This window comes from Phyllostomus discolor, chromosome 1 (genome assembly GCF_004126475.2).
Source record: "Phyllostomus discolor isolate MPI-MPIP mPhyDis1 chromosome 1, mPhyDis1.pri.v3, whole genome shotgun sequence".
NCBI lineage: Eukaryota > Metazoa > Chordata > Mammalia > Chiroptera > Phyllostomidae > Phyllostomus > Phyllostomus discolor.
This window is the reverse complement of record NC_040903.2, coordinates 173210379-173225847: the sequence shown is the minus strand read 5'-3', so window position 1 is coordinate 173225847 and position 15469 is coordinate 173210379. Positions and strand designations below refer to the sequence as shown.

General features: G+C 40.5%; 1 protein-coding gene across 9 annotated transcripts in view; it reads left to right on the top strand.

The window, feature by feature from the left end:
- HERC1 (HECT and RLD domain containing E3 ubiquitin protein ligase family member 1) overlaps positions 1-15469 on the top strand; it is a 177553-nt gene that overhangs the window by 156240 nt on the left and 5844 nt on the right. For 8 of the 9 annotated variants that reach the window (XR_004905037.1, XR_004905043.1, XR_004905041.1 and 5 more), the window contains 13 exons: positions 765-903; positions 1950-2131; positions 2839-2994; positions 3853-3975; positions 4945-5047; positions 6300-6469; positions 8039-8177; positions 10370-10539; positions 11880-12049; positions 12332-12497; positions 13279-13355; positions 14143-14394; positions 14890-15042. Coding sequence is in view for 1 of the 9 variants with exons in the window: in XM_036034506.1 (XP_035890399.1) it covers positions 765-903; positions 1950-2131; positions 2839-2994; positions 3853-3975; positions 4945-5047; positions 6300-6469; positions 8039-8177; positions 10370-10539; positions 11880-12049; positions 12332-12497; positions 13279-13357; positions 14144-14394; positions 14890-15042 (2001 nt within the window). In the remaining 8 variants the exon portion in view is untranslated. Of the gene's footprint in view, positions 1-764; positions 904-1949; positions 2132-2838; positions 2995-3852; positions 3976-4944; positions 5048-6299; positions 6470-8038; positions 8178-10369; positions 10540-11879; positions 12050-12331; positions 12498-13278; positions 13358-14142; positions 14395-14889; positions 15043-15469 lie in introns of all 9 variants that reach the window. The other variant, XM_036034506.1, reaches the window with a different exon arrangement.

Here is a 15469-nt window from a genome sequence, read left to right as displayed (position 1 = left end):
ATAAAGTTCCTTTCATAGTCTATTGTAAGGAATCACTAAAGAAAGTCAAAATGTTACAGCTTCCAAATAAGCTTTCTAAAGTTTTTATCAGACTTAAGTTTTGCTAATAAGTTTCTAAGTTTTTCTTGCTTTCAAATGTGGTGAATTAACATCTTGATGCATTAGGCTTGACCAGGATGTATTTATAGAAGGCATTCCTAATTATTGATTGTCTTTTTGTGGCTATAGTCTTACTGGGGCTTTAGCCAGCTTTTATTGACATACCTCCCCTCTTTTAATAATTGTGTACTACTGCATTTCCTTCTTGAGGCAACTGCTTTCTCTTTTGTTCTTCTCCACCTCATGAAGTCGCAGAATGCACTATTCCTTCTCATATATATCTCTTCTAGTTTCTGCCTCTTACTAACCTCTAGCCCAGTCTTTAGTATCTCCCCATCACCCTTTCCTCTGTCTTCTTTTATCAGTTTTGTTGTTAATGTTATTATTTGAACTCTACTCTTTCAGTTGGCTGAAATCCATGTAGATAACATGGTTCGAACTACCTTAAATAGTTAAATGAACCACATACATCAGTCAGTTAGTAAGTAAGCAGGTTCATAGTAGTCAAGGGCTTGTAGAAACTCCATAGTCGCATTAACCCTTCCCCTGTAGTAAAAAGATAAATTGATTAAGATATCTTAGGTATACATGAATCATGTTTAATGTTTATATGTTAAAGCTATATAATAAAGGATAACATATTTAGTTGTATGTTTTTATACTAGGTCATATGTGGTCAGAATTGTACCTTTGTCATCCAGGCCAACGGCACAGTGTTGGCTTGTGGGGAAGGAAGTTATGGCAGATTAGGACAAGGAAATTCAGATGACCTTCATGTGCTGACGGTTATTTCTGCCTTACAAGGTAAAATTATCCTCAAAAGCTGATCAGAAGTTATGGCCTAACTATAGTAATGTTTGCTTATGTTGGAACTCATCCCAAACCTTTGCTAGATAATCATATTGGGCTTTCTCTTATATTGTGACTTTTGTTTAGGCGTATACAGCCTTAATTTTCATATTTTAAACAACATTATTTTGCAAGTTACTATCATAGCAATGCTCAAAATCAGTAGTATAAATAACTGTTTTAAGGTCCACTGAGGAATATAAAATTCTTTAAAATTGCAAAACTGTAATTAGGCAACTATTAATAGCCATAGCAATTGTGTGTTTCATTTAAGTTAAAAATCAGTTTATATTGATATGTACTAAAGACTTTAAAGGGCTTCTCTGTCAGCCTACTCCATGCCTTGGAGCAAGAATACCTCTGGAGAAATCACCGCAGGAGACCCTGGCTTGTTTTTTGTTTTTGTTTTTTTTTTAATTAAATTTTACTGACTCTGAAACCTACAAAAATAGCAAAGGGGGCTTTTAGAGTAAAAGCATACAAGTAACAACGAGTTCAGAACCAATTGCTGAGTAGCTCTGACTTCTCTTCCTTGAGATCTAAGTGCAAGGACGAGTTTAGTAGTGAGGATGGGAGGGCTGGTTGGGTACCTATCTAGTTCTACTACATCCTGTCTCTGGGGCCTTGCACAAGTTACTAGACCTCTCAGTGACCCGATTTCCCCAATTATAAAAGTGGTGACAGTATATCTGGCTCAGGTTCTAAGTGAAAACAGAAAATGAGATAATTCATGTGAAGCATTTATGGGAGTAGCTGGAACATAGTTCTTAATGACTGTAACTGCTCTCGTAACTCTCTTCTTTCTTGTCACATGATTATTTTATTGGCTGCTCCCAACTTTTGATAGGCTGTTTCTACAAATTCGATTAGAAATTAAGAAATTGCTTTTATTTCTGTAGTACTGTTTTGGTATATTTCAATTCTGAGAATGTTCTTTAGTAGCTGTAAGAGGGGAGTTTTGACATATGGTGACTCTTACTGGGTTTTCTGCTTTGTTCCAGGCTTTGTGGTGACTCAGCTGGTGACTTCATGTGGTTCTGATGGGCACTCAATGGCCCTGACTGAGAGTGGTGAGGTCTTCAGCTGGGGAGATGGTGATTATGGCAAACTCGGCCATGGGAACAGCGACAGGCAGCGGCGACCCAGGCAGATTGAGGCCTTACAAGGAGAGGAAGTGGTGCAGGTCAGGCAGGAGATGGATAAATTTGGCTTTGAATGTAAACATACTAGTTGTGGAATCGAGTTTAGGTAATGGGAAATAATAGTAAAAATATATTACACAGTCATTATAAAAGATCAGCTGCCTTTAGTTGTTTAGATTCATTCTTGGGCTTGTCAGAAGTTTGAATGGGCTTTGATATTAGAATGGACTCCTTTTTCCTGAGCCAGCTGCTTGGTCCAGGCCAGGTTGCTGCAGGTCCCTGGAAGAAACATTACAGGGTTTAGTTCTTGCTACACAGTTCTTAACACATTGATAAATGGAACGCTTTGCTTTCAACCTGTCATGATTGTTACAAAGTCTGAGCTCATATTCATTTTCTGGAAATCAATTCGAGATCTAAAATAATATTGTAAAATTGCATAGCACCTTTGACTTTATAAAGAATTTCCCTATTATTTCATGTAGTTTAGGTCATCTGTACACAGGGGAAGAATAGCAACAGTTCCCCAAGGTGTGCTGTTTTTCTTGGTCTTCCTGAGCATGATGAGGTAGATCAGGCTTAGGGAAGCAAGAGGGCCATTTGGGCAGATAGAACATATTGGTCTTGAAGATCCTGATTTGTCAGTGAAGTTTATTGCTTTACTAATAACCAAAAATGACTGTCTTCTTTTTTTTTTCCTCAGTATCCTCTTTTAAGAATTTTTTTTTCTCCTTGGTTCTGTCTGTAGATGTCTTGTGGCTTCAAGCACTCAGCAGTGGTAACTTCAGATGGCAAACTCTTTACCTTTGGGAATGGTGACTACGGTCGTCTGGGTCTTGGAAACACCTCTAATAAAAAACTTCCAGAGAGAGTGACTGCACTGGAGGGGTACCAGATTGGACAGGCACGGAATAAGTCTCTGATATATATATTTATATTCTGCCTGAGCACAGTTTCTCACATCCTCTGTGTGCCCTCAGACACTGTCCTCTCAGGATGAAAGGAATCTCCAGTTATATTTAATTTCATGTGCATTTTGCTTGGCTTAATTGATAGTTTTTCATTATTTTTTCGTTATGTGCAAATTCATATTTTAAGTCACTTTGTCATGTGCTTCTTTGTCCTGTTTGATTCCACATTAATTCAGGATGTGCATATTTTAAAGCCCCCTCCATAAAGTACTAATACAACTTGATATATAACCTTCAGCACTACAGACTTGTGTGACTCCTGTCCGGCCGGCTGGAAGCAGATGGCTGAATTGCACCATCACTGACAGCTGCTGTTCCGAGACAACAATTGTCCCTGTCCTGTAGACACGGAAACTTTCTCTTAACAAGGGGATATTTTTATCTTTTTCTATATTATTCCATAGATTGCTCTGGTATGAATGAGTATTTTTGAGTCATATGTACTTTTCTATATTATCTTTTTCTATATTATTCCGTAGATTGCTCTGGTATGAATGAGTATTTTTGAGTCATATATACTTTTCCCCTATCTTCTATGCTTTCTGATTCTGAGTTAGCCACAGATATTTGAAGGATTTCACTTTGAAGAAAAAAGTTATTTTTTTATTTGTGAACATTAGGAGTTATTTCTTGTTGACATGCTTTTTAATGTATGTAGAAGGCCCTGAAACCAATAAAAATCTTTGAAAACATGGACAAGTTTTCCACTGAAGTGGAGAAGAGGGCCCAGAAATGGGTTTGTGTTTTAGGTATTATGATTTGCCTTACTGAACACCCTCTTATTTCTCCAGGTGGCTTGTGGCTTAAACCACACTTTGGCAGTATCAGCAGATGGCTCTATGGTATGGGCTTTTGGAGATGGTGACTATGGAAAACTAGGTTTAGGAAATTCCACGGCAAAATCCTCACCTCAGGTCAGTGTTGTCTTTAACCTAGGGCTTCAGACAACATAGTTTTTTGTCTATGTCACTACCTCTTTTTAGTTGGAAGTAATTTAAATTAAGCATTTTTGATAATTCATAATGATGTTTAGAAGCTTATGTTGCTTATTCTTAAATGTTTTGCATTCTAGATGTTGATTTTAATAGCCACTAACCTTGATGTAAAAACTCTGCAAGGATGTGTCTGTTTATGCACACAGACGGAACACGGTAGGGGCTACCGTCCATGTAAAGAAGAAATAGTATAAACATATCTCTTATGGAGATATGCCTAAACATTGTCTTATGGAGGGTACCATGAACAATCTTACAGCTGCCAGTTTATTATTACCACTGAATTACACAGATATGCACCTCTGTTTAAAAAATAATAGAAAATTTGCATAAACAAATAAATTAGAAGCTCTTATTCACATTACAGAAGGTTTCTTGGCTCTGCAGAAGACTTCTCACACAACTCTTTTCTGTGGATTTTCCTAGCACATTTAACAAGCAGCATGATTTACAAATACTCAATTTATGTTCAACTGCAGATGCACCATTATAGTCTGTGACATCTTGAAAGTTAGACAGGATTTGGCTAGGGGTTCACAAAAGCAGGAAGTCCCTCTCTGGGGAACATATAAAGAGGTTACTGTCACCTCTGAAAGAGGAAAAAGTATGACTGGGAAGAGCCCATGGCTTTACATGGTCCTTCAGTAGTCTTTCCAAGGCCACAGGTTTTTCCTTGGTTTCTGTTATCCAGAGAAATGCTTCCACTTCACTTGGGTTGCAGAACAATATGGGAAAATAATATTTAGGGCTGTGGGTTTGGGAGGAAACAGGTAAACTAACTGTTAATATTTTTATTAGAAGATAATTATTGAATTTATACATGCCAGTAGGCAAATTCAAGAGTATTTTTTTCCATTTTACAGTGTGCCTTACAATTTTATTTTGCAGAAAGTTGATGTTCTTTGTGGAATTGGAATTAAAAAGGTTGCTTGTGGAACTCAGTTTTCTGTTGCATTGACCAAAGATGGTCATGTGTATACCTTTGGTCAAGGTAAGGCATTTTCCAGGCATTGCATTGCTTGTTTTCTGTATATACTTGTATATATTATAGAAACATTGCTTCCCAGTTTTACACAAAGTACTCTAAATAGAGTCATTATTTTGTTGTAGGTGATGAGTGGGTACTATGATCTTCATTCACTAGCTGCTTTTTCCGCTCCCCTCTGTGAACTTGGTCATAAAGACACTCCTCACTGATGGCACCTCATGCCAGAGCCTTCACTCTTGCTAGAAGAGTTCCTCCAAGGCCTTTCCCTTTCTTTTTGCTGCCTTCACCGTGCTGCCTTGACTGCCTTGGCCACCAGAGGGCTCCCTGGTCCTTCCAGAGACTGGGGGTTCAGATTGAAGGAATTCATAGGCTCAGGGTTCAAATCATGAGGGGCAGAGGGAGCTGAGGCCGTGCTATCATAAGGTTTCGTGGGGCTCTGTGGGCTGATGCCTGAAAAGAGGCTGCTGCAGTAGGCAGTTAGAAGTTCCTTAATGCTTTTGAGATACATTTTCAGTACAGTGGTGAGAGTGGAAATTAGATTATAGATGGTGGCCAAACCAGACAGGCCTTGAGGACATGGAGAAACAGGGTCTGACCTGCACTTTCTAGAAGTGTGGCAGCAAAGCTAAGGGGAGAGGTTGACTGGAAGTTTGAGGGCAAGATAGTTTGAATGACATGTTTTCTTTTATTTTTTAAGATTTTATTTATTTATTTTTAGAGGGAGGGGAAGGGAGGGAGAAAAAGAGGGAGAGAAACCTTGATGTGCAAGAGAAACATCAGTCAGTTGCCTCTTACATGCCCCCAGCCAGAGACCTGGCCCGTAACCCTGGCAATGTGCCCTAACTGGGAATGGAACCGGTGACCTTTCAGTTTTCGAGACGAGCCACACTAGTCAGGACAGCATGTTTCCTTGGGATGCAAGAACTTTAGGGCCTTTGTAAATTATACACCAGTCCTCTCAAATATGGGGACACTGGAGTGCCTCTTGGTTTGAAATAAGCCATTAATTTTAGATATACTGGCAACTTTATTTTTATGAATAAGGAAACTGTGACATTTTACAAAGAAATAGTTTTAAACTTTTTATTCACTCAATATTCAGTATACCTTACCAGAATGAGTTAATGGTATATATGAGTTATATATGTCATTGCCATTCTACTATAAAAATTAAATGATTCATTAAAAAAATACAAAAGGACTATGGTGTGCCACCCATAAATTTCCTCTTGCTGTGTTTTGTTTTTTTCCCCAGATCGCTTGATAGGCTTGCCAGAGGGGCGTGCTCGCAATCACAATCGGCCACAGCAAATCCCTGTCCTGGCTGGGGTGGTCATCGAAGACGTGGCAGTTGGAGCTGAGCACACACTTGCTTTGGCATCAACTGGAGATGTATATGCCTGGGGGAGCAACTCAGAAGGACAGGTAAATATTTGTCTTGCTGCTTCACATTCCAGAAATCTGATAACATTCTTCATGTGGAAAAAGGATAAGCTAAGAACCTTATAACGTCTACCACAGTGCCTCAAGTACATCAGTTTGCTCCAGGACTGATTGTTTTAGGAGTTCAGTTGTGTTCAAGTTCTTTCTTGATTGTGGCCAAGTAAGCATTACATTATTGACCATTATTTTTTTAAAAAATCACAGCAAAAAGATTAAGGGAATTAGCTAAGTATATGTATGTGTCTACGTACATTGGTAGGTGCCTGGCACACAGCCAGCAGCACTTCATAACTATTTGCTGCTATCATCGTCGTCATTTCTGCTGTGGTAATAAATGAGATTAGGTACTAGGAGCATCAGTTGATCTGGAAAATGGAAAGAATGAAACAATACTTTATGTTTGATAACATGACAGTGTACAAAGTTCATTTGTGTTTGTGCAGGAGGTCTTGTCTCCCCCCGTTATACAGAGGAGTGAACTGAGCCTGTAAGAGGTTGAGGAAGGACTTGAAGTTGATGGGTGTAGCCTACCCCAAATGTAGAGAAGGGAGGGACTTTGGTGGGAGATGTCTGAGATGCCTGCTACTATGATGACTTTCAGCCCCACATGCAGAGCCACACCCCCTTCTTCTATAAATCCTCTGGGTCTGGCTGCTGCTAGAGTCGGTATTCAGGGGGTCCAGTGTTATCCATTTTGGCCCTGTTGTCTCCTCATCAGTATCTTAACAGATGAGGAAACTGCTCATCATGGTGGTTGCGTATCGTCTTAATGACAGGAGAGTTGACGTTGAGGACACCTTTGGCAGGTCCCTGACAGGGGCTTGTCATGATCCTCCCTACTGGTATGTGGTGCTTAGCTGCTATAACGCTGGGTGTGTTCCAGTGAGACCCTAAGAACAGAGACCTGAGGGTGGGAATCTGCTTCTGTGTATGTTTTTATAATTGCTCATTTATTGTTACACTGGCAAACCATGTTAAAAAATCAAGAAACCACCTGGCTGGCGTAGCTCAGTGGATTGAGCGCGGGCAGGGAACCAAAGTGTCCCAGGCTCAATTCCCAGCCAGGGTACATTCCTGGGTTGTAGGCCATAACCCCCAGCAACCGCACATTAATGTTTCTCTCTCTCTCTCTCTCTCTCTCTCCCGCCCCCCCACCCCGCTCTAAAAAAATAAAAAATAAAATCTTTAAAAGAAAAAAAATCAAGAAACCAGTGTGTTTTAAGTAAAAGCTCTATAGATCATTGTTATTTTTTGAACTTTCTAAGAATTCATTTCCTCTCCAGAAGCGAAACCCAAGGATGTATCCAGTCATTAAGACTCATATGCTAGATTGAAATGGCTTTGTTGTAGCTTAGTTTTTAGGAGACAGTCTGAGCTCTGAGGACCATTCTGATAGAGAAAATCAGTATTAATCTCATTATTTTGATGCTGTGGTTTGGTGCAGATATTAACCTATTTATATCTGCTCCCATCTAAGACAGAATTCATCATCTTGGCTTCCTCTCTTCCTCTTTCTAATTGAATCTTTGTGTATTTGTAATTTATCCCCAGCTTGGCCTGGGCCACACCAACCATGTTCGAGAACCAACCCTGGTAACAGTTTTGCAAGGGAAAAACATTCGGCAGATCTCAGCTGGCCGCTGCCACAGTGCTGCATGGACAGCGCCGCCTGTCCCGCCAAGAGCACCAGGTGAGGGGGGTGCAGTATCCATGCTCCTGCAGTTTCTCTTTCAGCAGTCCCCAGCTGCACTGTCTGCTTGCCAGTTTCAGACTGTATCCCAACATGGTTCTGAAACCATCAGACCTTCCCCCACACAACCAAAGCACTCTTTGTGCTACCAGCTCTGTAATACTTTCACAGCAAGAAGTTCTCTTGCAACTCCATTATGAAAGTCCCTCTCTGCACCCCTAAAAGAAGAAAATATATCACTTAGGCCAGCAAAGATTTACAACTGTAGAGCAGCAACTAAGTGTGTTTTTATATAAAAAAGAAGCAATGAATTGTAGCTTTCTGAAGCTTGCTGTTAGGAATAATGATTAAAAACCCTGAAACCATTTCTCAAATTCTTCACCCCATGTTAACCACTTGAAACATGAGGTTGTCTGTGCATTGGCACAGCAGAAAAATCACCGCCATTTTACTCCAGTGTGTAGTGGGACTGATGGGCTGTTCCTACGTTCTTGTTGTTTTGCATTTAATTTATTACGAAATCCTTGTAGATCTGCAGAAATATATAAAGAAAAATAAAGTGCATATTTGTGTCATATTTAACATCCAACTGCATACTTCCCCAATTAGATCAATCTTCCATTCCCCACAAATGCGTTCCTTTAAGTGCAGCATTTATCATTCATTCTCACACATTTCTTCATGTCTAAGCTGTTTCTTTCCCAGATACTCAAGCCCTTTCTTTCAACCATCTTCTATTGTCTAAAGCACTAGAATTTCCCTGAAATGACCTCGTGACAGAGAGCTAAGCATTCTCTTCTTTTTTGCTAAACTCTCTACTTAGCCACAGGTCCTTAGGAAAGATTGCCCATGGAGATTTTTCTCTTTTACATATACTCTGAGAGAATAAGGCACAACTACCAAGTAGAATCCAAACGAGCAGGAGACAGTTTCTGGTTAACAGGATCCAGAATGAGCAGTATTCTGCCTATGTACTGAAAAATTCAGAGACTCTGGGGCCTCTGAAGCTTTCAGAGAGATTTCCCTCCCACTTCAGGACCAAGGCTCCACAGTGTGGTGGTGAAGGTTCAAGCCCTGGAACCACATTGCCTGGGTTGAATCCTGCTTTTTCCACTTATGAGTTGAATGACCTTGAGACTCAGTTTCCTTGACTATAAAATGAGAGTAGTAATAGTGCCTATTATAAAGAGCTGTAGGAGTAAATGAACCAATTCCTGTGAAGCTCTTAGCATAGAGCCAGGCACATAAAAGTACTCAATAAATGTTAGCTTTTATTAACAGTAATAAAATACCTCTGGGAATTGAGCTGCACAAATTTTTATTCACAGGAAACTCAAGTAAGTTGGATATTGTGTTTCTACTCATTTGTGCATTTTTATTGGAGGGTAACCAGATACACACTTGTCGTAGCCTTCACTGCTCCAGAGCTCTCATTCTTAGAGTGAAAAGCTTTCATCAGTCGTGCACCTAGGTCTTTCATTCTGCCATGGTCACCTTCTGCCAGGTCGCTAGTTAAAATGCGGGAGGTGTCTGCTGTGTGACCCATGTCCGTTTTCTAGAACTGCCTGTGTGGTCTTGGCCCACACCTTGTGTTATTATGAAGACAATTATTGAATATGAAAGGAAGAATTTGGGTATTTCTTTTTTGTGAAGAAACTGTTTAAGCCCCATAGCTAAATGGGAAACTAAAGGAGAGGAAAAAAACAAGTGTCCATAATGATAAATAAAAAAGATGTTTTAAAAACCAATACAAGCCCTGGCTGGCATAGCTCAGTGGATTGAGCGCAGGCTGCGAACCAGAGTGTCGCAGGTTCAATTCCCAGTCAGGGTACAAGTCTGGGTTGCAGGCCATGACCCCCAGCAACCGCACATTGATGTTTCTCTCTCTCTCTCTTTCTCCCTCCATTCCCTCTCTAAAAATAAATAAATAAAATCTTTTTTAAAAAAAGAATCCCTAAAATTAAAAAAAAAACAATACAAGTTCATCATAAATTAAGATGAATTGATGAATAGAGAAATTGATAATATGTAATATAGCAAATATAGACAAATACTAATTACAGAATTTAAGTGGTAGGAATGGGTATTCATTGTACACTTAATTTTTCTGTGTGCTTGAAATTTTTTTAAATACTGAAAATGCAAACAATGCATTTTCCTTTATAAGTGTGTCCATCCACTTTTCTGGGCAGGTGTGTCGGTACCTCTGCAGCTGGGCCTGCCTGATGCAGTGCCCCCCCAGTACGGCGCGCTGCGGGAGGTGAGCATTCACACCGCGAGGGCCAGGCTCCGGCTGCTTTACCACTTCTCAGACCTCATGTACTCGTCCTGGAGGCTGCTGAACCTCAGCCCCAACAACCAGGTAACACGCTGGCTTGGGAAACAATGACCATGATGTGTTCACTGGGCCTGGGCCTCTCTCTCAGCCTTCAGGAAATTATTTCATGGCTAATGCTTTATACTCTTAGCACTTGAGAGATGTAGAAAAGGAAACAATTCTGTTTCCATTTTATTGTTGGGTTAGTGACAGCCCAGGTATTGGTAGTCATACTGTGAGACACAAAGTGGTCTTCTGCCTGTATTTTGGTTTGTCTAAACCTCAAGGAAGAATGAATATCTAAGCATGTATTTTCTGTAAAGTCCAGTATAGGGTTTTAAAAATTAAGCACACATAGCTATTAGTATGAGTTAGGGTTGCTACATGAATGAGTCTACAACACTTAGGAGACTTCTTGCTCTTCTTAAAAACACACACTCCGGGTCCTGTGGAAGGGTAGGTGGGGGAGATAAAGTAAATTTGGCTGATTTGATTTCTTGACGGAACAGTCTAGAAATACGGAAGGAAAGCAAGCTATGTGTGTTGGTTTTAATGTGTAGGTATACCTGCCAAACGTATATCAATTTATAAAACAGTTCATGAAAAAATCTTTTGGGGAGCCAGTCTTGAAGCAGATAAGAGATTTGACACATCATTGTTAGAAATAGATGAAGAGCCAGGCTACAGAATACTGTGTGCACCAAACAAAGTGATGGCAAACGGTGTGTAAGTTGTGGGAGAAATGTTTAATGACATAAAGTTAGGCGAGAAAAGCAGTGGAAAATCATATAAACAGTGTGACCTCAATGATGTGAAAAAATGGAGGTCTACAAAACATGGAAGGAAGCCCTGGCTGGTGTGGCTCAGTAGACTGAGTGCCAGCTGGCGAACCAGAGGGTCACCAGTTCAATTGCCAGTTCATTTGGCACATGCCTGGGTTATGGGCTAGGTCACCAGTGGGGGGCACATGAGAGGCAACCACACATTGATGTTTCACTCCCTCTCTCCTTCCCCTCCCCTCCATCTAAAAATAAATAAAATACAATCTTTAAAAAGAAAAAGACATGGAAGGAAATAGATCAGAGTATTAATGGCGGATATCCATATGGTAGGGTTACAGACGGTTTTATATGTATGTGTGTACTTTTCTGTATTTTCCAAGTTTTTTAAAATAATATATTTTATTAGAAAAATATTTTTAAATGACTGATACTCATACCCATATTTATGCTTTTAAAGTAAATTTCAAAAAATATATATTCTGAAAGTGAAGTGTTCTTTCAAACCTTAGAGTTTACCATTTCTTTTTCTTTTAATTCTTTTTTATTTTTTTATTGTTGTTCAGTTAAGTGTACCGTTTCTGATAAGCTTATTTCCTGTTACAGAACAGTACATCTCACTATAATGCTGGAACATGGGGCATTGTGCAGGGACAGCTTCGGCCTTTGTTAGCCCCAAGAGTCTACACCCTCCCAATGGTGCGCTCCATAGGAAAAACCATGGTTCAAGGCAAAAACTATGGACCTCAAATTACAGTAAAGAGGATATCGACCAGGTTAGCACATGTGTGCCTGTTGCACTAACTGGCTAGCATTTTTTGGGGGGTGAACGCTACTAACTAATCTCCGTGATCCTTAGCTTCTTCATTTGTAAAGTTGGGTAGTAACAGTACTTAGGTTAGTACCCAGTGGGGTTATGTGGGCCTACCACAATATTTGGCTGTTGCTAAGCTGGCCTGTTAATTCACTGATGAGTAGATACCTTCAAGTGACCTTTGTGGTTATTTAGGGACATTGGTGAGAGTTGTATTTTATTCTGTTTTCCCTTTGTTTTAAAGAGGACGGAAGTGTAAGCCCATCTTTGTCCAAATAGCGAGGCAAGTAGTTAAACTGAATGCATCAGACCTCCGTCTGCCCTCCAGAGCGTGGAAGGTCAAACTGGTTGGAGAAGGGGCTGATGATGCCGGAGGAGTGTTTGATGACACGATCACAGAGATATGCCAGGTCTGTTCATTCTGGTCCCCTGCTGAGCTGTTCACTCAGGTGTTGGCCATTTTATTGTTTCCAGTATTTACTCTGTCAGACATGTTTTATAAATGGAGCCAGGATACATTTTTGAGCCTTATGTGAAGATACACTCTTAGTGATGTAAAGGTGAATTATAGTCAGGGTTTGTGAAGACACCGTACTGAATAAATGTCAGTGCTTAGCCATCCACCAGTGACTCCCTATCTGTTGTGCTGTAGTACTGGCAGAGAAAACAAAAAGGACACATTCATGTAACACACAAATCCAGGACCATCCATGCGCTCTGTGTTTAGTGCTTGTAGAACTGCCAGGCTCCAGGTGAATTAGAAAAACAAGTCTTAAGCACTTGAACCGGTTCTTATTTAAGATCTACAGTGGCAGCTATGCATACAGATCAGTTCTGACCCTTCCAGCTTTGTCTGGTATTAGGATTTTCCTGATAAATCTGATGACTAAAATAACACTTGGCTGTCAATTTGAATAATACTATACTTTATTCACAGATACTCCAACTTCTGCCCTGGATTGACTTTTTCATTTTAGTTCTGCATACTGCAGGATATTTTCTACATGGAGGCATTCCTAATTTCATTTCGAATTAAAACTGTGAAAATAACCACAGAGAGATGGCTAGTTGTCACATAGCATTATAAAGTTCTTAAATATTCTCTTTTCAGTATGATGTTTAATGCAATTAGTTTATTCTCTTGATGCATTTGATGGTCATTTCTCAAAAATAATTTTCTTTCTTCTACAGGAACTTGAAACTGGTGTTGTCGACCTTCTCATACCCTCTCCCAATGCAACTGCAGAAGTGGGTTACAACAGGGACAGGTAAGACAGCCAGCAGATGTTTATGGAATTTCATTAATGATGACAACTCACATTTACGGAGTGCTTACTGTGTGCCAGGCGCTGTTCTAACTGCTTCACGTGTAATATCCCATTTAATCCTCATTATGACCTGAAGGAGTAGGAACTACTGTTAATTTCTTTCCATAGCATGAAAACTGAGGCACTTGTATCGTGACTCGCTGTTCAGTGTGGGACCGACTCTGGTGATGTGGAGGGGCAGAGGAACCGCAAGCTTGATAATGCGCCCTGACTTCTTTTGTATTTCTGAAGGCCAGCACGAGCTCTCCTCAAGGAATTTTCTGCATCAAAATTTATTTAAAAGCTTTGATAAGCTATCAAGTCACCGCACTTAGTATTTGCAGTTGTATATTATTCCTGAATTTGCCAGATTTTGAATTTTGGATCTTGTGTCATGGACTTGTACATGATAAATGAAATGATTTTAGGAAATAGGACATCCTGGAGCAGATTGCTTAAATTAAGGATTAATGAACTATTCACTTGCCCTTTTATGGCTCTTCTAAAAATAATTCAAAATTTGGCTGCTGTGCTATCCAAAACAGTACCTACAGGCCACATGTGGTTGTTGAGGTCCTCAAAATATAGTTAGAATGGCTGAAGAACTGAATTTTAAATTTTATTTAATTAATTTAAATGGCCACATGTTCAGCAGCCCAGGTCTAGACTAATACTATAGCTATTGGACAACTTTTTTCTAATAAAATTGAGGATAATTTTGTTTGAAATATTTTCCTTAATTCTACAGGTTCCTTTTAACCCTTCTGCCTGCCTTGATGAACACTTAATGCAATTTAAGTTCTTGGGGATTTTAATGGGGGTTGCCATTCGCACAAAGAAGCCTCTGGACCTCCACTTGGCCCCTCTGGTGTGGAAGCAGCTGTGCTGCGTCCCACTCACCCTGGAAGACCTGGAGGAGGTGGATCTGCTCTACGTGCAGACCCTCAACAGCATTCTTCACATTGAAGACAGTGGGATTACCGAGGAAAGTTTCCATGAGGTAAGTGCAGGCCAGTCCATGCTTCTTTGGTGTTGACTAGATTTTTTTTTTTTAAACTCAGATATTGTTGTCTTCTTGCTGTCTGGCTGACCCACACCTCCAGCCAGCAACATCCTATTGCTGCCCTTAGAAGCTGCCACCCCCCCTCCCCCGGCAATTTAAATAGCTTCTAACAGATAGAGTCAACTCCAGCACCCAGCTTTGCTCCTTCACCTTTAATCAGTCCTCTGCCTGTTAGAGTGGAGGACCAGAAGCAGCAGGATGGAGAGGGAGGGCTGGGCGACCAGAGTCCATCAGTCTAGTTTAGGGGGAGAAAGACTCAGCTTCATTTTGAACTACAGCCTGATGAGTCAGCATTCCCTGCTGATGATGTGGCCTGATCAGCTATCTCGATTGCCTTGTTTTTATCCTTAAAACTCTTAATGATGTTACTCTTTTTCTTTTGTTGTCATTTCTACCATGTAGTAAAAATTCCTTTTTTTCTGTTATTCCTAGATGATTCCTCTTGATTCTTTTGTTGGCCAGAGTGCTGATGGCAAAATGGTTCCCATTATTCCTGGTGGAAATAGTATCCCACTCACATTTTCCAATAGGAAGGAGTATGTGGAGAGGGCCATTGAATACCGACTTCATGAGATGGACCGGCAGGTGAGACGGAACATTTCGGGGGTGTGTGCGATTGTTTGCCTTTGTCCCCAGATGAGAGCTGATACTTGCTATTGAAATGGGGCATATGAATTTACTGTGTTACTTCATTTGTATCTACAGTTCAGCCCCTATTCAGAGACTTTCCAGGCCACATCTCTGGGTCTCCTGTCTCTTTACTCATGACCTTACTTACTTAGGTCAGCTGTGAATTGGTCACTGGTTGGATTGAGGCCAAGCTCTGACCCAGGCCTTTGTACCCTACATTCTTACTCCTCCCCGTTTCTTACTGCCGTCCAACCCAGTGTCCCCACTCAGCGTGGTCAGTCAGGGTCCATACGGAGGAACCCCCAAAAACAGATCTTGCAGTCCCCCATGAATGCCTCTTCCCCTCTCCTGCTGCAGTCCTTTAAGCCCCAGCTGAGAACGC